Source organism: Cyanistes caeruleus, chromosome 5 (assembly GCF_971803275.1).
Source record: "Cyanistes caeruleus chromosome 5, bCyaCae1.hap1.1, whole genome shotgun sequence".
NCBI classification, from domain to species: Eukaryota; Metazoa; Chordata; class Aves; order Passeriformes; family Paridae; genus Cyanistes; species Cyanistes caeruleus.
The window spans coordinates 25,513,204-25,534,312 of NC_141705.1; the positions used below are offsets into that span (position 1 = coordinate 25,513,204).

At 36.7% G+C, this 21,109-nt stretch overlaps 1 protein-coding gene and 1 long non-coding RNA gene across 6 annotated transcripts in view; one reads left to right on the top strand and one right to left on the bottom strand.

Annotated features, from left to right (window-relative positions):
* Positions 1 to 21,109, top strand: part of GABRB1 (gamma-aminobutyric acid type A receptor subunit beta1) — a 117,194-nt gene that overhangs the window by 60,731 nt on the left and 35,354 nt on the right. For all 5 annotated transcript variants that reach the window (XR_015287258.1, XR_015287257.1, XR_015287260.1 and 2 more), the window contains exon 4: positions 77 to 297. Coding sequence is in view for 1 of the 5 variants with exons in the window: in XM_086890425.1 (XP_086746551.1) it covers positions 77 to 297 (221 nt within the window). In the remaining 4 variants the exon portion in view is untranslated. The remainder of the gene's footprint in view (positions 1 to 76; positions 298 to 21,109) is intronic.
* Positions 4,977 to 18,354, bottom strand: LOC111928050 (uncharacterized). The gene is made up of 3 exons (XR_002863887.2): positions 18,187 to 18,354; positions 16,522 to 16,652; positions 4,977 to 5,641 (listed from the first exon to the last, which is right to left on the bottom strand). It is a non-coding gene; the product is annotated as an uncharacterized LOC111928050 (long non-coding RNA).

Sequence of the window (21,109 nt, forward strand, 5' to 3'; positions counted from 1 at the left end):
CTTACTTTACAAAAGTAAACTTCTGGTCAGTCAATCAGTATGAAAATACAAAAAGTCCTTCTTGTTTCTTCCCTAGGACTACACCCTGACCATGTACTTTCAGCAGTCCTGGAGAGATAAAAGGCTCTCTTATTCTGGAATACCTTTGAATTTAACTCTGGACAACCGAGTGGCTGACCAGCTCTGGGTGCCGGACACGTATTTCCAAAATGACAAGAAATCATTTGTCCATGGGGTGACAGTGAAAAACCGAATGATTCGACTCCATCCTGATGGGACAGTCCTTTATGGCCTACGGTATGCTGGGTGTTTTGATCTGTCAGTGCTGGCAGAAGTGCTGGTAGAACCAGTGCCACTTTCCTATACTGTTTTCCTGGTTTCTCACGTATGAGTCAGCGTGTACTCCATTTAGTCAGCCACAACACACCCAAGGATTTTCCACAGAGCAGCAACACTACCTTTAACTTCTGAGTGTGTTAAAACTCTTAAAGGGTTCTTTATTATGGTTTTCACCTGGTAATCAATCACAGCTTACACAAACCCTTCCTTCTAAAATTTCTCCAGAAGCACTTTAGGACAATGGGAATTAAAAATCAGATTTGAAGAAATAGGATATTTGGTAAAAAGGAGATACTTGTAAATTTGCATAAATTAATTGAATATTATCTATATGCCTGAGTATAGGTTTTCTTTAATTTGCCTTGGTTTATGACTGCTTCACTCCACCACTGCTTCTCCATACAGTGCAAATCGTATTCACCCCTGTAGATAAAAATACATCCTAAAGTTTGAACAGACATGATCTAATGATAAGGTACACAACTGTAAAATTAAAACTAAACCAAGTTATTTTTTATGTTGCTATTGCTGCAGAGCCTGAATAAGCCTTTATCATATTCTTTTTGAAGTTGAGGTAGCTTTGCTTGGAAATAATATTGCCTGCCTGAAACAAACTTTGATCATCATTATCATTCAACAGTGAAAATAATGGTTGGAGAATATAAACCTGAAAGCATAGTTCAGTTAATCAGAAAAGAAGTAATAAAGCATAAAACCTGGCTGAAATACCTCAAAATTGTACCTAAGATAGAACTAGTAAAAAATCACAGACTTCTGCAGCAATTCAAAATGAAAACAATATTTGGGAAAGAATAACTTTGAGCTTAGTGAAAATAGAATTTTAAAATGACCTCTTAGCCTATAAAAACATAATCTTTTAAAACACGGCACTACCCATGCACAGGCAGCCTTCTACCCATCAGTTCAAGCTTCTCAAGAAAAAAAAATTATTTAAAAATTATTAGTTTGGCTAGTTGTGAGTTTGTTTTTGAATTTGTCAGATTCCCAGGCTCTGCATCAGTTGCTACCAACAACCACACAAGAACTTTAATATTAGTACAACCAGATCTGTTCTGGTACAGCAAAACTGTTACTTCAGCTTTAAAAAAGAAAATAAGGGACCCATAGGGAATTAGCTGTTAAACCAAAGGCTGTCATTGACATCTGCTAAACTTGAGCATTTGAAGAGTACATCTTCCTCATTGCCTTCAGAGCTCCTTTCAATCAAACTGACTCCTGCAGGACAGTTTTTAGGAGAGGACTGTTTGGTCTGGTCTGACAAATGGTAAAAAAATTTTTTTTTTGTTTGGTTTGGGTTGGGGTTTTTTTGTTTGTTTGAATATGATTGAATAACCATTTACATTTATTTGAATAGTTAAGCAGCAGTTCTGCAGCTCTGCAAGTTAATACCCTGCTTAATACCTCACTGCTTGTGTAGGAAAACAAAACAAACAGCAAAACAAGGCAGAAAATCCCACACTAGTATAAAGGACACTCAATATTCCATTCATTTGCAATCTGGTTCTGTGCAATTCGCTTCTCCTCCCTCAGCTGCTTCATGCCCTTAATGCACACTGCCACAGGAGCAACCTCCAACTCTCCCACGTTGCTGGGCTTCTCCACCTTCTCCCCCTAGAGAAGGCAGCAGGTCTCAGGGTGCAGCAAGGCCAAGTATTGCCAGATGGGCCCATATTCACTGACAGCATTGCCATCACCAGCCGCATGCAGAAGGGGATGCTGAGCTGCCAGGTGTTTTTCACAGCTCAAGCTGATGTACCATGTTTTCTCCAAGAAAAGGCAGCTGCTCAGACACATCCCGCAGACAGACTTTGGTCTTCAGTTGCGAGTGTCCCCATCCCACATGAAAGCTCTAACCAAAGACAAAAATAGCAAATGAGCAGAAGTAAAAATGAAGTTAAGATACATTATTTTTTTTTTTCCCCATGCAGCAGTTGGCAGTTATTACACAAAACTTGCATCTGCTATGAGTGATCCCTTTCCTCATATAGTAAATATGTTTCTGTCAGCCTATAGGTTACCTTTAACTCATGTAAGCATCCATTTGTTCAGATTCTGGATGACATATATGCCTCATAAGAAACAAAACGTGAGACAACACCGCAGAAAATATTTTTAGGTAAAATTCAGCATTGCCTGTTCGAAATTTGAGCACAGATCCAATCTAGTCTCATAAGCAGTAAAGAAACTCTGCAGCATATTTCCTTGATTTAGCATCTGTGCAGTAAAGAGAATGAAGACAGTGTCACCAAACCTCTCACATGGGTTGTGACCTGCAAGTTTCATTTTCCTTGCTGAAGACAAAGCATTGGCCTAGATGACTTGAACAAGAAAAACAACACCAATTATGCTGCAGCCAGAGTCTGAGTTCCTCACAAATTAGTCAGGGCCTTTAACCATATCTCAAGGATGATTCAAATATTTCCTTTCCCTCATGCATCCTGTTCCCCAAACAGCTTTTCTGTTTTCAGTCCAGAGTTAATGTTTCCGTTCAGGCTCAGTTATGAAATTTTGCTGGCTTCTTTAAACAGAAATTGGAACAATCATAACAGCTCTAAATAACCTGTTCGCTTGCACCCATGTACACAGCAGTTTGTCATTGATGCAATGTTCAGCCTCAGCAGAGCTGAGGAGAAATAAACCAAGGTTAACCATTTGACTTTACAGATGAATAAACAAGGGAAACATGTACATAATAGACTGGAGTGGCTTTAGATCATGTAAGAAAGCATTATCACTTCACTATGTCTCCATTATTGCATTATTTCTATCCTAAACTCAACAATCCCTTTAGCTATTTTTGTCCAGTAACTTTCAGCCGCTGTGTTCCCACAGTTTAAAGAACAATGTGTGCTATAAACTTGTGCAGAGAGAGAATACTCCTAAACCTTCTGACCTCCAAAATTGTACACTGTTGTTATGTTTATTGCTTCAAAAGGCAGTTCTGTTAATTGTTCATAGTAGTAAAAAATGTGTGACATTACTAAGCAAATAACTCTTTCATGCTTTTTACCCAAAAACTACACACACAAACTAATTTAACTCCATGATACTATTTCAACTGTATTTAATTTCAAATATACCAGGGGAGTGTCATTGTTAATTATTATCTACCTGAAGATCGTGTTTCTTCAGTTTCTGTCAAATACCCCCACCAGCAGCTATTATCATTTTCTGTGGTATAGCCACCTGCTTCCTAAAAGAAAAAAAATCCTTTGGGTCAGTGTGCAAACATGCAGCACTCTGAGGCTTGTGTATGAGACAGTGCCAGCCTGGTGCCAGAACAGCTGGTAAAATACTGAATTTTTTTTTTTTTTTTTTTTCCCTTACCCAATTTTAACAAGTAATTGGATGCCATTAGCTCTAACAATTCTGGCACTAGCAGTGTCTCCCATTATCTTTATTGCCTGTTCAGGCAAGATTCTCTAGAAATCTCTCCCAAAGCTCCAGAATCTTAAAAATATACATACTGTTGCTTCTTTTGCTTCTCCTCTCTCTGCCTTTCCCAAGTAAGATGCTAGACATGTAATGTGTCTTTGAGATATTTAAGGAACCATTAATAATTCATTGTATTGAATTCTGTATTCATATTCGTATGTCATGATGTCAGGAATGGAAGCTCTGATTTAAATCATCCTTTCCTAGTATTTTATGCCTCTGAATTCTTTATGTCCTATGTCCTCTTAATTCTTCTCAGATTTTCACAAGCAGAAAAATGACACCATGTTGTTTTGGAGACATCTGTTCTTTTATCATGACATTGCCTCACAATAAACAACAGCAGAATTTCACGTGTATTGGAAGAAGCATGTCTTCAAGAAGAGTTAATTGTTAAGAAGTGTAACATACCTTCAGCAACACCCTTACACAGCAACACAACATCTCTTCTGATGATCAGATACAAACCCACCTTTGATTAGAGCAGTTCAGTGGTTTCAGTGAGACCACACATTTTTATATTCGTGCAGAAGAGGATCCCGCTTCTCTAGGCACTGCTACAATTGCAAGGGGAGAATAATCTTTGTCTTCAACATAAGGATTTTTTTTACCACTTCTTACACAAAGTTTTCTGTGATGCAAACACTGGCAGACAAATTCACTTACCTTCCACCAATTCACAAACAAGAATTGATCCATTTAAGAGTGGATTTGCTAACCATTTATTCATGCAATATCAATGGAAGCATATCCTAGAGGTGGAATGCCAGAAAAGCTGTATTTAAATGCAGAATGTTTAGTTTTTAGTATGATCTTGAAAGTAAATTTAAGTGGAGACTTAACTTTTTACTATCTCAATTTTGGCAATGTAGCTGAGGGTGTTATTAAAGAAATTCACTATACAGTTGTTTAATTATTTTATTGCAGTGAAATTTTAACAGTTTGTGGATTGCTTTTGCATTGCCATGATTTGGGACTATGGAATTTTGGCTTTCCTCTAAACACCTTCCTGGATTTCCTTAAAGAGTCAGTTATTGAGTCCTTTTGAGGACAACTCATCATGGCAACAAGTAGCCGATTTACACTGGTACTCAATAGATTGTCCTACTTGCGTTACTAAACAGGTCAGCCAAAAAACAGACTACAGTTCTTCTAAATGAGAAAAAGCTGTGCCATCTAGATAGTGAAATAAAAAACTACACTTTATTTCACTACAGAAAAAATACAGAGCAAATTATAAAGCAGTGTTTTATTAGATTATAATTTTGAAAATCCTACAAAAAATATTTTTTTCCATGCATCAATGGGAAAAGATTTAGCAGTGAGCATTTGAAGACTCACTAGAACCAATTTGGGACTGACTCCCTTTATATTTTTAAACCCTAAAAATATACAAGAACTTCGCAAAAATAAATCAATAAATTATTCATCATTTCTTCCACTTCCCAAAACATTTCCATTTTGGAGGGTCAGTTTTCACTAGTAAGGGGTAGGGATGAGGGGAGAAGTTCAGATGCACATTGTGGATGCATGTTCAGACTGCAACAGATCACACTGCACTGTCTGCAAACTTTCTTCCCAACAGAACTTTAAACAAGCATATGTGCCTGCTGGGCAGTCAGCACAACCTCTTTTCACAGGCAGTGCACTGCTAGGAGCATTCCTTTAACTCAGAATGAAAGAATGGAGGAAGAGGACATGGCAAATTCATCCTGAGGCAAAAAGATTGTCTTCTTTGTCCCTTCAGCTGTTGCAGGCTGTTTGAATTGTCTGTGTCGCTCTGTCAATCCTATGGTCATCTCCTCTTCCTGGCCTGTAACCCAATTCTAAGGCCATGGCATGGCTGCTGCAAGATGATCACAGAATCATAGAATTGTTTAGGTTGGAAAGGTCCTTTAAGATCATCAAGTGCAACCATTAACCTCACACTGCTATGTCTACCACTAAACCACATCCCTAAATGCCATATCTACACGACTTTTAAATATCTCCATGCAATCTCATTACTAATTTACTCACATTTATTATATAAAATTAAACATATCAATCAACATACCAAAGATTTAATAATTCTGTAACATCATTTGATTAAGAATATCTGAGGCACATGTCATTGTAGTACTATATAAATGAAAGCACACAGATGAAACTGAGGAAATTTTAAGACAAAAGTGAGTTCAACACCTAAAACTTATGGGATGTCATTTATGTAGACTTTTACTACTTTTACTACTGTAGGTAAATCAGAAAAACTCCAGCTGCTTATGGGCTTCTATATGCAAGCCCAAAAGTTTCTTCCAAAACACTACAGTTTTATTCAGCATCAAACACAAAATGGAGCTGGCAGGCTCAATAAATGTAAGTGGCAATTTGGTAGTTAATAAATAGCACAAATTGAAAAGAAGGGCTGAAAACTGCAAGGAAAAGGAAGAAAGTTAGGGTCCTCTCTGGCCACCAGGCTAGGTGAGTCCCTGTTGTAACTCAGAGACAGCCTTGCTCTCTTCCTTTAGCACCATTAGCCTCAGAAAAAGCCAGGGTGAATCCAGCAGCTGCCCATCCCTAAGAGAGGTGCTTTCCTCACCCCTGAGGAGAGGATGCACCCAAACTGAATTCCCTCCAGTGTATGTTCCCTGCATGTGTAGCAGGCCTCCCCCCTTGTACCCCCAGGGTACAGCAGACATGGCAGAAGCATGCAACTATTGGCAGAAGGGAGCAACTATTCATAAACTCCATACATTGAGTTATCAAATAATTCCCTGTATTTGATTCAGAACTTTTTCCTCTAGTTTTACCCAACTTGGTTTTTAATCCATGTTACATAGGATTTTTGAATACATAACATAGGGAACATTAAATATATAGGAAAGATGAGGAAGTACTTCAGGTTGGACCGGCCTTTATAGAGAGTTTATTAAAAAAACCAGCAGAAACACACAAGTACTAAACATGGACTCAGCTTTAAATATATGAGCACTGGCTCCTGTAATCAGTAGTTGAAGTACATAAGCAGTCTGGTGGAGTCTCAACTGGCTTCACAGGCCTTGAACACAAGCTTTAGATGCTGTAATTGATTGCAGCTATTAAGTACAGCACTTTGAAGAACTAAATAAGCATTTTGTAGTGCAAAGCCCACTAAGCTTTTTTCAGAGATGACTTAATTCAAGCAGGGTCTAGAACAAATTCAGATTACTGAAATTATATGTCAACTATTTAAGTATATTTTTAACCTATAACCATTTAACCTCATTAATACTATCAAAAGAATAAATGAAAACATTATTAGACAATATTTAACAAATTCTTAATTTTAGAGCTGAAAGGTACTGCAGTGTATGAGTTACATATTTTCTAGGCAGCACACCATCTCTTACTATCTTGGTATAAATAGATTTTGGATGATTTTCTTATCCTCTATCTTACAGGCTGTGTTCTGCCTACCAAATCTGAGCAAGTCGTCCTTTTCTCCCATATCAGAAATGCAAATGTATTCCAATACTTTGAAATTATTACTTTCTTCACTGTCAGTCTGATCTGCATCAAAAATACACTTCTAAATAAAATAGTCTTCAATTTTTTTTACTGTCTTACTTTTAAAAGAATTCCAGTCCCACTAAAGCTTATCTCTAGTATGTATGAGTAACACTGTTATAGTTAGCTCAAACATACTGGGGGACAAAAAACAAGTGAAAAAATAATTTAATGACCGAGAATAGTACTTATGATCAGGAGTTATTTCAAATAAATTTATATACACACTCTAAGAATCACTTTATCCAATAGTATAGGCAAGTTTTTACAAGTATTTCCTTCTTTACTTGCTTTGAAGGGGTAAGCATTAAATGAGAAAGAAATTTTTGCTTATTTACTACCTCAGCTTTCTCCTCTACACACAGTAAAAGCTCAGATGCAGAGATATATATTTCAATTGAATAACCAGACAGAAAATCCCCACAAGCTTTTCATAACTGAGCCATGTAACTCCTGTTGTTTCAGTGTAGCCAGGTAGATACACACAATTGAAGCACCACACACCTAATCTGCATCTTCTGAAAGTTAGTGCTTAAGTTTGAATAATGTCATAATATTTGCTTTTTCCCTGAAATACTGGTTTTTAGCACATTTCTTACCTCTTATACTTTGCAAGGAACACCAAATGGACATATACAGTTAATTGTATTTTTGAAAGAAAAAGGCAAAAACATTTTAAAAACCACTGCAATTTAACTTATATAGCTGGAATATATTTTAGCAGTACAGCTTACTTAGTATATGTTTTTATATAAGAAAATATATACAGATACATAAAATAGATCTGTGCTGAGTCTTAATATGTTAGCATATTTTAGTATATTTCATATTACCATACATGAGGTACATACCCCATTATGTGTGTTTTTCAGGTCCTGAACTTCATTAAAAAAACATTTATTAACAAGAAATTCCCTCTAATGATAAAAATTCAAAAGGCACAGTAATCACATCTGTATTTTGCTGCAGATGTCCAGCTTACTATTAATTTTGATCATGCTGAGAACAATTAATGCTGAAGAAAAATATACACATTTTCAGCTGCTTAAAACTAACCTCACTCTCATTTCATTTACATTGATGTTGATTCATGACATCAGTGAAACAGTTATTCAACCAAAAATCAGAGGAGCATAGGATGAGGAGTCAATCTGTACCATTTCTGTGCAATAAATGTATCAGGCAGGTAAATTAAGGTCCTAGGGAAGACAGCAAATATTTTACCAGACCTGCTCCAAACTGATAAATGCACTTAGATACAAAAGAGGGAAGAGTGTGAATTTAGGTGTTCTCTCAGAGAGACAAGCACTTTCCCAATAAACACTACCTGGAAAGCTGCTGAAATCCTGACCAAATGCTGGTACAGCCTGTTTATTAGCAACATAAAAGTGAAAAAGGAAGATTAGTGTGTGATGTCAGGTTATGGGGACTGCTTTTCTCAGAGGCATGCCCTTGCTCAAAAGCCCAGAGCCATCAGGCCATGTCTGCTCTGTGCTGCAGCATGCAGTAGGTTGGCTGGTACCATATGAAGTGTTTAAGGACATTAGTGTGAAGAGCAACCTTGCACTTATTTAATTCATTACAGCAATCAAATGCAGTGTTTATAAGTAATTTTACAATAAATTAAAATCCATTTTTAGAGGACAGAGTAAAGATGCAATTAATAATGCATTAAAAATATTTTCAGACAATATATTTTCTCTTTAACCCTCACTCTTCTATAAATATCTACACTTGAAAAGAGGATTAGCCTTTCTTTTCAAATATCATTGGCCTGGCTTAAAAGTTGCCACAAGAGAATTCACAGTCTAGGTAATAGCCAAGCTCTTGAGTGTAATAAAATGTAAAATATAAAATTAGTTACTCCATGAAATACAGTAGTACATTCCTATATTTGGCACTTCTTCTATAGTATCAATTCACACGGTGTTATAACTGCCAGGAAAAAAATTACCTCATTTTAAGAGGCAAAATATGTGACAAATAAAATGCTTTAATTTATAAAACCATTGATAAGGAAATCAAGCTGAGCAGACAGGAGGTAGGTGCTTTAAATACAATTCATGTAGTTTTGGATTACAAATATAATTGTATTATAAATGATCTTCCAGGGAAGAAACTAGAAATAACAGAAGTCCTGGAGTTACTCAGAGCTCAAAGCAGGAGTCAAAGGGTGGACAAAGCAACTTGAAAATTATTCAGCACTTAAAACCTATAGTAGGTACATGTATATGGGAGTGACTTATACAGGAGTCTGAGCTGATGGTGAACTATTCCTCAAACTCTGGGTAAGTTGTCAGGCAGCAACATGAGCTGCAGCTCCCCCAGCCTGGGTACACCCAGAGTGGCTGGTTTCACCTTAGCTGAGGTACCTGCCCACAGGTCAGAGTAACACTGCAGTCAGTGTCCAACCTCAACACCAGCAACATGTCTCACTGACAGAAACACTGGCTCCAACTTCTTAAATTCTGTTAGAAAAGCAAACAACAAACTCCCAGGTACATTAACAACAGAAAACACCTACACAAAATAAAAACCCAAACTACTAAATAAAATTCAAGCACACAAATGGAAAAAACACACGCAGGTCCTTTCTAGAGTCAGGTCAGTAAGAATATACACTCATTACATTTGGCTTCTCTTTGAAAAAAATAGTTAAAACCAATCCAAAAACACATCCAAATTTCTCATTCTTATATATTACAAAACTAAATGTTTTCTACATGTGCAAAGTGTCCAGTTCTTCACATTCACAAGAAAATGCCCAAGACATTTTTCTAAGCCACATGCATAACAATGGGTTTGGTTCAACCAGACTCCAGTCATCCAAGAAGACATTTATATGCCCTCTTACACTACCATCAGACAGAGGAGTTTATAGTCTGAGAAGATAAGTTATGTATCAAGGGTAATCTGACATCTCCCATGTATCACAGCACAAGCAGAAGAAACCTGGGGAAGTTTAAACTCTTGGAACTTCTCAGGCCTGGGAAGTTTAACTATCCGATGCTCTGGTGCATGCTGCCGATGTCTCTGCCAGAGAGGCTCTGCTAACAATCTCCAAGAGCAGGGTCACAAGAGATTGCAAATGCAGCAGTTTTCATAGTCTTTAGACAGATGGATTTGTAAACTATATGAGACAGTGTGATCAAATGGCTATATTGGAAGCATAAATCTACTTCCAGTCCTGTCCTATTGTATTTGTGTAAATCAAGAAGCAGGAAAATAAATCTGGTGTGGAAAACTTAATATTTTGAGGTTTATTAGCAGATATGAGGTGTTTCAAACTTGTTCTCGGGTTTATTGACAAGCCTTTCTATAAAAAAAAAAAAGACTATATATCTTAAAGCTAGCTATTTTTTAGTAAAATGAGAGCTAATATTTAGCAGGTTTTTAAAGACCTAACAATTGTACAGTTAAACTACCCATATATTTTCAATGCTGCATTTGTCAATTTTAATAACTCCTGGCCAAGGGACAGAAAGAAAAGTTGTACAGATTTTAAGGATTTAGTTCAAATACTGTCTAACCCATTTCCTGATATTTTCTTCTGTCAGAAACCTTTGTAATACACCTTTGGAGAGCCCAATAAAAAAAAAAAAAATCTCAATTTCTATTTTATTAGTCCTGAACTGTTTTTCAAGAAATATTTCCATACCTGAATAAATGCTTCTGAAGAAGTGCTTTTGACAAATCTCTAGTCAGATTTTCATATGGAAAGAGGGGATAGAATAAAATGTTGTCAGATTATTTCCTAAGAAATATTCCATTGACCTCAGCCAGCATAATTTCCAATACATTTGGCTACTGGATTGTCTTGTTACAAGGTCTCCAGCTGTTGAGTCTTCCACTGAAAGAACTAAATGGAAAAGCTATAAAGTTAGTACTTTTAATTTTTTGGCAGGATTCTAGAAAGGTATAGTAATATTTCATTTTTAAAATTATTTCTTTAAATTAGACTGATGATTCTGCTCTTTATATAATTTGATAATACAGGGTATACATTTAACCCATCTACAGAGAATTACTAAAGTGCATAAGGATTCCAAGATGTCTCTTGGTGATATTAGAGTTAAGCCTAAACTGGCACAAGACCTGCATCAACCAGATTTTTAAAACACCTAAAGCAAAAATTTCAACTCTTCACTATCTACCTTTAGATGCAAGGAAAAGTAATTCCCTCTGAAACACTTCAAGATGAGCCAAAAGAGTTCAGCAAGTAACACCTGATTTAAGTAAAAGGCTTAAAAAGCAAAAAAACCCCTACTCTTAAGGAATAATTCAACTCAAATTCTAGAATTTTTTAAATATGTGCTATCATCCAAGTGTGGACACCAAGTGTGTATTAAGACTGCTACAGATTTTTGTGTTACCTGGGAGCCCCCTGCTGGGACTTTGTTGTGAGAAAAAGAAAAGAGAAGGGTTTTGTTTTGAAGGTGTGTCACAGATGTTTCAGTAATATTTAATTACACTATATATGGTGTGATAATGCAGCCTTATTTAATTTCTTATAAGCAAATTTCTGAAAAGGAAAACTCTGCATAGCAAGTGCATATGCTTAGTATTAGTTAAATATTCAAAATACTTTAAAATATTATTTATTCTCAGAATTCATGATGATGAATTGAACAGCCTGTCTGCTAAGTATAAGGAATTCAAACTGATGGATGAGCTGAGTGGTTATCATTAAAGAAGATATAAACAGAATTAGCTTTATTCAGTTTAACACATACACAAAAAAAAAAAAATAAAAGAAAAAAAAGAAAAAAGCCCAATAACTTAGACATTTTAGGACTTTAAGAAGAGTAAAATACCAAAAATAATTGTTGTGTTTCATGGAAGAATATTATTTTCATTGCACCTCTTTATTTAACTGAAAAGATACAGAAAAGTTTTCAGGCATACATGCTCCTCTTTCTTTAGGTCTAACCAAATCAACAGATTTCAGGCTAAGTACATGTTAGAACAATTGCTGTAACTCACAGATCATCAGTATTTCCTGAAAAACTCATCTAAAATATTTCAACCCATACTGTAGTCACTACCTCCTCCATTCTGCCAGGTAGAGCCATTCAGAGTTCTGTATAATTAAACTGCCTGGGTTGTAAACAACAGGCTCTTTCAAAATTATTTTGTACCCATATCATTTCACTCTTGTGTTTGTGAATGATATGGACATAAGGCTTAGTTTCCAGATTGATCTTTGAGGATATTTTATAGGTGTCCCTATAAACTGGAAATGTTTTTTCAATGGCAGTGGAAGTTTCTATCTTTTGTGAGCATTGAGGTGATAGCTGTTTGATATGTATGTATGAGCTTTCACTCACTAGTGATCTTTTATTCCATTTTTAATTCCTTTTTTCTGTTATTTCCTAATGGCAAAATGTCAGGCTTATGTTTAAGATGCCAGAGAAAATATCAAAGCATTTTCTAGAGAAAAAAATCAAAGGCCTGCATGCTCACAAGATTATAAGTAAATCTGCCTGAATACTGCACAGTGCTGTTCAGGACTTTTTGCTTTCATGGGGAATAACTCAATCTTCTGCTATACTCAGTCACCTATAGGAAATTTTATCAGTATAAGCAAATTATTTGCTAAATTGAAGAGGTATTAACATACTCAAAGAGAACTCCTGGCAAGAGGAGTTTAAAGATCAAAGGAAAAAACTTATCGCAGTTCTTCTCGGTATGCCAGGTATGCACTTACTTTGTGTAAAGGTAACAATAAGTAAAATGTATACGTAAATATTTTCCTCTCCAAAGCATCTTTAAATTAGATGCAGGAAGAATGTATGAACGTAGAATAAGATGCAATATATGAACTTTAAAATGTAACATTTCCAAACCCATTTTTAAACCCTTCTCCTATAAAGGTTTCAAATTCCATCCTTCAGTACAAAAATAAGGTGTCCATTGAAGGAAAAGAAATCCCTCTGTGAAACCACTGGACACTAAACCTTAGCAATAATATGTTATTTAGCTACTGGACTTGAGAAAAACAGCAAAAAATTATGCAGGATGGCAAGCAGAAGGATGAGAGTTTCAAAACTCTACAGGCTGATACAATGTTTTCCTTACTTTTCTACATTTTTAGTAGTTTATCTTAATGAAAGAATGCCCGTGGAATTTATTATGATTTATATAATCAAAACAGTTCAGGGAAGAACTTCTAAACCACGAAATTCAACAGAAAATATGACACAGTAGTCAAGTAGCAATGCCTTACTATATTTCCCTCTTGTCCTGTGAGAAGAAAAAGGAGAAAAAAAAAAAAAAGTAAAATTAGCCAACTATCACTTGTGACTCAAGAGACCATGCAACACAGAAGGGTTATCATGGAGCAACACAAAATGAGAATTTAATACCATAAACAACCTGGGTTTTATCTGAAAATTCTCCTTAACTACTCAGACAACATAAGTAGAAAAATTGGTCTGTTTTATAAGCTTCAGTCTTAATTCAGTATTTCAACATTATGGTAAAGAGCATCTTTGTCAGCTAAGGAGATTTTTACTTGTTCTGTCCTTAGGAGCGTTGCATAAATAAAGTAGTGTTAGAGTCTGTTCTACTGTGCTCTTGAAGCTAAAGATAGAAGAAACAGGCACAACAGATACCGACTATGAGGAATTGCGTGTCAACTACTTGTTGAAATCAAATGCAGACGTGTTGCTAGGAGAGAACAAAAGCCTGCAGAGTCTGAGCCTGCAGAATATTAAATGTCACAGAATCACAGAATATTCTGAGTTGGAAGGGACCCACAATGATCATCAAAGCCCAACTCCTGGCCCTGCACAGTACAGCCCCAAGAGTCACACCATGCCTGAGAGCACTGTACAAATGCTTCTTGAACTCTGTCACACTTGGTGCTCTGAGATTACTCAAGACAGGAGTAAAAAGGTGCAAAGAAGGCCTGATACAGGTCAACACCAAAGCCTGAGCAAGGAAACTCTCAAAAATACATTGTTATCTTTCCTGAAACTTAAGGAGCTTAGGAAAACAAGCCTTGTCCTCATTCTACTCATGGCTTTTGTACATAAAACGTGTTTATTTTCTTTTTTTTATTGAGGCTTTGATCTTCTCAGCTCAAAGAGCCAATAGAAGAGCCATCCCCACATTGCTCACTTTTCACCATTCCTTGCAATTCCTGAATGTACTCGCACCACCATTCGAGCACAGCTAACCTTCACCATTTTAGTGAAAAATCAAAGTGTTCTTTAGCCAGCCTTTCTCTGACAGTACTCTAAATGCAGCTAATTAATGTGCAAAAAATTAATGTGTGAAAAAGTACCAAGACATTCCATTCATGTCTTTTCTTGGATTTCAGATACCAAAACCTGCCAGCCCTATAAGTTGCTAAGTATTAAAAAGTATGACTGTACTGCAAAACAAGGCACAGAGTGGGTAACCTGAACTAATTTAATACTTAGCTGGACTCTCCTACTTTAACAGACCCACCTTTCTGGCTGTCCTGTACTTTATTCATCTGAAAAATATTCTACCACAAGAAGAAATTAGAATGCCTAGTGGATTCTGAGTAGGACCAGGAAATCCTTTCATGAAAGTTTTAAAGCTAATGTACATGTTTTGAAATTGAAATTTTAAAAAAAGAGAAGCAAAAAAATGCAAACAGACAAAATAAGGTCGTCCAAAATATCAGGGGGAAAGCATTTATACATCTATATTACCTACAGAACATACACATTTCATTAGACTGTGAAATATATATTTTAATTCCCAAATAATGTGTATTTAATTCCTGAAAACACACAGTTTATAACAAATTTGCATACTGTGCTATTGAGAGATGTTCAGGTTGCAGAGGAGTAGTGCCAGATGTTGTGTATTCAACATGCTATTCAACTATATATCAGTCTGCTGCATCACTGGTGCACGCAGCACTCAATGAATATAAAAGAGCACCAAGTATCATTGTGTAAAAGTGAAATCATATTTTTGATATAAAGAATATCTAAAACCAAATAAACCAGTATGGAGCGTCAACATTAAGTAAGTTATTCTTACCTCTCTAAATATAAATTGTTAAGCAAATAAATAAGCATGTTCTACTGTAGAACCACTTAAAATCTTTGTGGTTTTTTCTTCCCCATAAGACATTTCTGGTATACAGAGATGCTACCCACCTTGTAAAACAGCTGCTACTACTGAAAGACAAAAACAGTGAAAATATTCCCCCCTCAAAAGGTCCATTTGCAAAATATTCTCCCCTACCCATTGAAAGTTATCAATACTTCTTTAGTTAACAGACATTTCAGGATAAAAATATCTCATTGGCACAAACAGTGATTTTCTTTTCAAACTTGTGAGCAACTCGGATGAAATCTGCATATGACTCATCAGTGCTGGCAGTCAGGAGAAACTGAATGCTCTAAGTACAAATGAGCAACTCATTCTCTGAGGCTCGCTCTCTTATCTTATGCAGGCCCAGCTGAAGAACTAGGTTAAAAGGACAAGCTCATATAAATAATTCATGCAGAGAAGCCCACATATGTGTGTGTATATATATATAAAAATCCTCCAAGTTAACCATCACCGTTTCCCTACTAGATACAATAGCTCTCTAATGGATGCTTAGGAGGGTTGCTTTGGTGAACACTTCCTAATCTATTTCAGCCCCTTGAAATAGTTACTTAGCCAATTTAACTTCCAGTCAACAAAAAGATTCACAAAGACAATTCAGGGTGTTGTCACATCAGTAACTCTGCTGGTAGACAATAATGATTTTAGTCTCCAGGGAAGGAGAAAATTAAGGATGAGAATTAGAGGATGGGAGTCTCTTCATGTAGTGTTGATGCACCTGGGAAAGGAAATACTGCTTAACAAGGACAGAGAATTTTTTTCAGTCAATTTGCTATACAAAAATCACATCATTCCTCCCAAGGCAAAGATGTGCAAAAAAGCAATCAAATATCTTTGTTCACACTTTACACTGCCAGCAGAACCAATATATTGTCAGAACCAAAAATCATCTCACTGAAGTCCTAGTGCAAGGTTTTCAGTTTTCCAAAGGAGTTAGTCTCCACACATGGTAGATTATCTGCAGCAACTCAGCTTCTTCAGAAGCGCTCAAGTTTCCTCACATTATATGTATCAAGACATAATTGTGCTGCCAGCTTTGCTGACTGGAATTATTAGTTTTCATATTCAACTACCTGTCTGAAACAAATGAAGTGTACTTACTGTCTGAACAGGAAGGGAGAACATGGGTAAACAGTCAATACCAGAGACCTGAGGAAAGCCCTCAGAAATCAATCCCATTTTGTATTAAGATCACTTGACTGGTCTGTAAAGGCTTGATAATCTAAGAACTCCTGAAATGACAAAAGCATATTTTAATGAGTATTAGGTCTTAGAGTCAGTTACAAACAAAACTGTCATATTGTAAGATGCCATTTACTGCTGTTCTCTTTCCTAGGTGATACACATCATTTATAGATTTCATACATGAGTTCATTATAAAGAAGCACAGCCATATAAATAACTACAGATACAGGTGGAAGCTCTTTTTCCTTTGCCTCAGGGTTCTTTCTGCTTCTCAGTTTTCTTTCTCTTATTACAGGACCCCTATAGAGAATGCTGCCTTCCCCTTCCCTCTCTGTTGCACTTCTCTACAATAGTGTATTTTCAAATGATGTTCAACATAAAGTCCTAAAAATCTCAATCAAAATTTCCTGCAATTCATTAATTTACTAATTAATTACTAAATTTAACTAATTTTCTGTATAGCTAAAAAAATATGCAGAGCTCACCTACCATCAGCAAAACTTCTAGCAGTTCACATCTTACACAGGTGCTTAGCCTGATCAGGCATCACCACCCCCCCAAGAAAAAAACAAAACAAAAGAAAATCACAAACAATCAAACAAAAACAACAAAGGTATGTCTGGTCCCTGCAACCACCAGTTGTTTTGACCAAGCACATCCTGAAGCCTTCCAAACCAGGCTGCATATGGAAGATGTTGCCTTGTTTCCGCTTCTGCCAAAGAAGGGGGGACTGAACATGCGCGTGCCTTTCTTTCACACACAATAAGTATGCTGCTGGCTAATCTTGTTTTGTTTTGAAATAAGCAACAACAAAACAAACAACCCAAAAGGTGACCATGCCAGAGGACGCTAACATCACTGCTGCCATCTAGCAGACTTCCTAAGCGGGGTGTTTCGGTCAGTGGATATTATGTCCACCTTTCTAGCATTTAGTCACTCTTAGAGGGTTTGCATAGAGACATTGAATAAGTTACAGATTTATCACCTTGGGGGCGTTTTTTGTTTTTTTTTAATTCAAACCGGATTGAAAACCAGTTATCTGACTTTATTTCTCTCTTGGACCTTCCTTTATGCTAAGCTGGCTCGCTCTTTTTCTTTTTATCTTGCAACATACTTCCACTGTCAAACTAAATTACTATTTGCAGTAAATTTCAGCTCCAAAGCTAAGGCACTTTTTATTGAAGTATCTTGTTTGCCCTGCTATGGCTATATACGTTTTGGGATTTATATTGTAAAATTTATTTTCATGGGTTTATAGCTGTGCAGTAAAAATTCTCATTGCACTGCAATTTGCCTTAGAAGCATCAAATACAGAATTTATTTTTTTTTTTTGTATTTAAAAGGTTACACTGTAAAATTTTAGTGATTTTTAAAATTATTATTATTTCTTTATATTTACAAGCATCTTCATTCTTCCACCATTCATCTTCACTCTACTCTGAACTATTTCTGATGCACTACACTGAACAGAGTAAAGGTCTTAATTATCCTTATAATTATCTTTAAAAAGTAAATATATGGCTTAACATTTTGATTTTAGAAGGTTCTAATTCAGTCAGAGCAACGTCTTTTCTCACAGACCTTTTGTCCTGCTACCTCTCTCCTCATCTCCTCCACGCATGAGCTCTCCCTTTCCCAGTGTCTCCTCTTGGCACTGCTCTGCTGGAGCTTCAGGGTCTCCCCTTGGGAAAGGCAGAAACAAGCATGTTTCTCTGCATTTTGGGTAATTTCCCAAATTTCCCCATCCCTACTTTGTGATAGTACTACACAGCTGTTTAACCATGTAACTATGTAGCTGTTCTCTGAAGCTGAGTTCTGGCAGCTGAAAGACATTAAGGGTTTAAGCAAAAAGTGATGGATTTACTGAAAGTTATTTTGAGTGCCAAGGTAAATCTCCCAAGACAACAGAAATGTGACGTCCCCTTCCGCAAAATACTTTATGCCCAGAGCACTTTAATTGAAAATTATGGGGTTTTTTGAGACACTCTTTTCTTTCAGACACTCCTACCTTGCAGTGACTGTAGAAATCAATGTTTTCTGTGAAAAAAAAAAAAAAATATGGGGGGAAAAAACGTGATCTACAGCTCCAGTGGCAAACCTTTTTAAACTGCCAATCAGGACATAAAATACAAAAGCATGGTGTTCTCATAAGCATTCCATAATATGTGCTTAACACACCTGATAACATCTATTTGCATTCAGAATAGAGGTTAAAGGTGGGAATTATACCGTCAGGTTATATTTTACAACAAAAATCAGAGTAGGGGACAAAGAATTCTGCTTGAAGACATCACTTGCTGCAGGTAGTTCTTGGGCAGTATTGTCGTATAGATCACAGCGCCATTATCAAAGGGTGCTGCATCTGAAAGCCTTCATCACAGAACCCATAAGCTTCAAGTGCTGCAAGAGATTTCTGACCCTGGAATATTTAACAGAAGATCAGCAGTGACCTTTTCCAGTAAACAACCCTTCATCATTCAAGCAAACAAACGAACCAACAACAAAAAAACAGCAAAGGAAGTAAATACAAGGAGCTGGGGGAAGAATAAACAGCAAATGGATAACAGGTTTCAAATTCAGTCAGTTCAGTCCAGCAGAAGAGCATTTGACCATTGCATAGCCTTGTAGGCACAAAACAGATGTGATAAACTAGTGCCTGGGTCATGTTAAAGAATGCTAATTGAAGCAAACTGAAGTGACCACAACAGCAAGACTAGACACATGCTTACTCCAATTAACACATCCCACATCAGAACCAGTAACTGTTTGGGTGTTAAACCAAACCATTCTTTCTCTCCTGGGTGAATGTCACACAGTGCTCAGTGGGTTGCCCCTGCCTGAATGTATACCACAGGATTAGGCTCTGCTGCTGAGATAGACAAGGAACATTCTTTAAGAATAGTTTCGACTCTTTCAGGACTTCTGTCTCAGACAAAGTTCAGGCACCTTACCAGCAATGAGCTGACCATGGCAATTCACTGGTGGTGAATATTCCCACTGGCATGGGAATAACTTGACAAAATTCATGGTGTAGGAGAACTGCCTTCATCAGTTCTTCATCACTACTTTGTTCTGATATGGTGCTATTTAACTGCCTTTAGAGCAAACACTGAGCCCAACTAATGAACTGATTCAAGAACAATAGTCAATTCAGGCAAATTCTGCCTCATTTCTCTTGGCAGCTGGTGAGGTGATATAACCTGGGGGAATTAAGGATGGGATAAGAAGTGTCTCAGAGGACATACAGGACAACATGGCAGCCCAGGCAGACAGCTCAGTAGCTTTTGGGGAGAACATATGTGAATGGAAAGAGCAGTCATGTTTTCATTAAGTTGTTCTTTAACATTCTTATTTCAAGCCAATGCAGTTGATTGATTTGACACCCTGCAGATTTACTTTTCATGCTTGTCTTTTGCTTGAAAACAGACATTTTTATTTACACCTCAGAAAAAAATGAATATTCCTCCTCTACATTTGACAAGTCTATTCACTCTCAGGAATGTTACTAGCTACACAGGGAAAGACAAACCCAGAATGAGTCCTCCAGGTCTCAGCACAAATTTGTGACCCATACTATGCTACAGCACTAGTCAGTGCTACTATTAGTTATTTCTTCTTCTAGTTTTTTTTAGTAGTTTGTTGTGGTTTTGTTGGGAGGTGTTGTCACTGACCACTGCATTTCTTCTTGTCTTAAAAGCAAAATTATTCAGCCCTTGAAAGACACTGCAAAATTTCACCATGTGTTCTTTTCTGGTTGCAGTTATACTATCTCAAGACCTTGATACCCGCGGCAACCAACGCTATGGCTGAGCTGCTCACGTTTTATTCAAGGTTCAATGGGCAGCTAAAGGGACAAAGATGAAGGAGAGGCAAATGAAGCAAACAGACAAATTCAGGGTATTGATAAAATACAATAGCATGCCCATAGTATGACCCATTTTTCCCTGCCCAGTCTTTGTGCAACTTGAGTGTAACAGGTCACTTTACTCAATATTATAAAGGTTTTTGGTATTTCTCTATATACACCTTCCTCAAGGTCCTTTTTATTTTGCACCTATGGTCAAGCACTCAGGCTGTGCATGGAAATCTATGGTGTCAGCAGGTATGATAACTATAAACCTTGTACATGGCCCGGACAGAGAAAAAATTTGCAGATTAAATGTACATTTTTTTCTGCCTTCCTCTATTCCTTCAGTAACTCTCCATACAAGACACCCCCACTCAAACATCAAGATTCTTCCAGGTTTCAGAAAAATTAAATGAGTTACACCAGGGATACGGATCTTGATTCTGATGTTCCTAGGGGACTAAGTTCCCTGATACCAGTGAAGTTAAATTAACACTGATTTAATAAAAGCCATATTTTTTACTTGGAATATGAAAGTCTATTTCCAGCATGTACTAGAGCCCTAGCACTGCAGTGGTTAAGCGAAGCATGATTATTCTTTATTTGATTTGAAGATTTTATTTAGATTTTAAGGAAAAAAATTAGTCCATCCCAGTT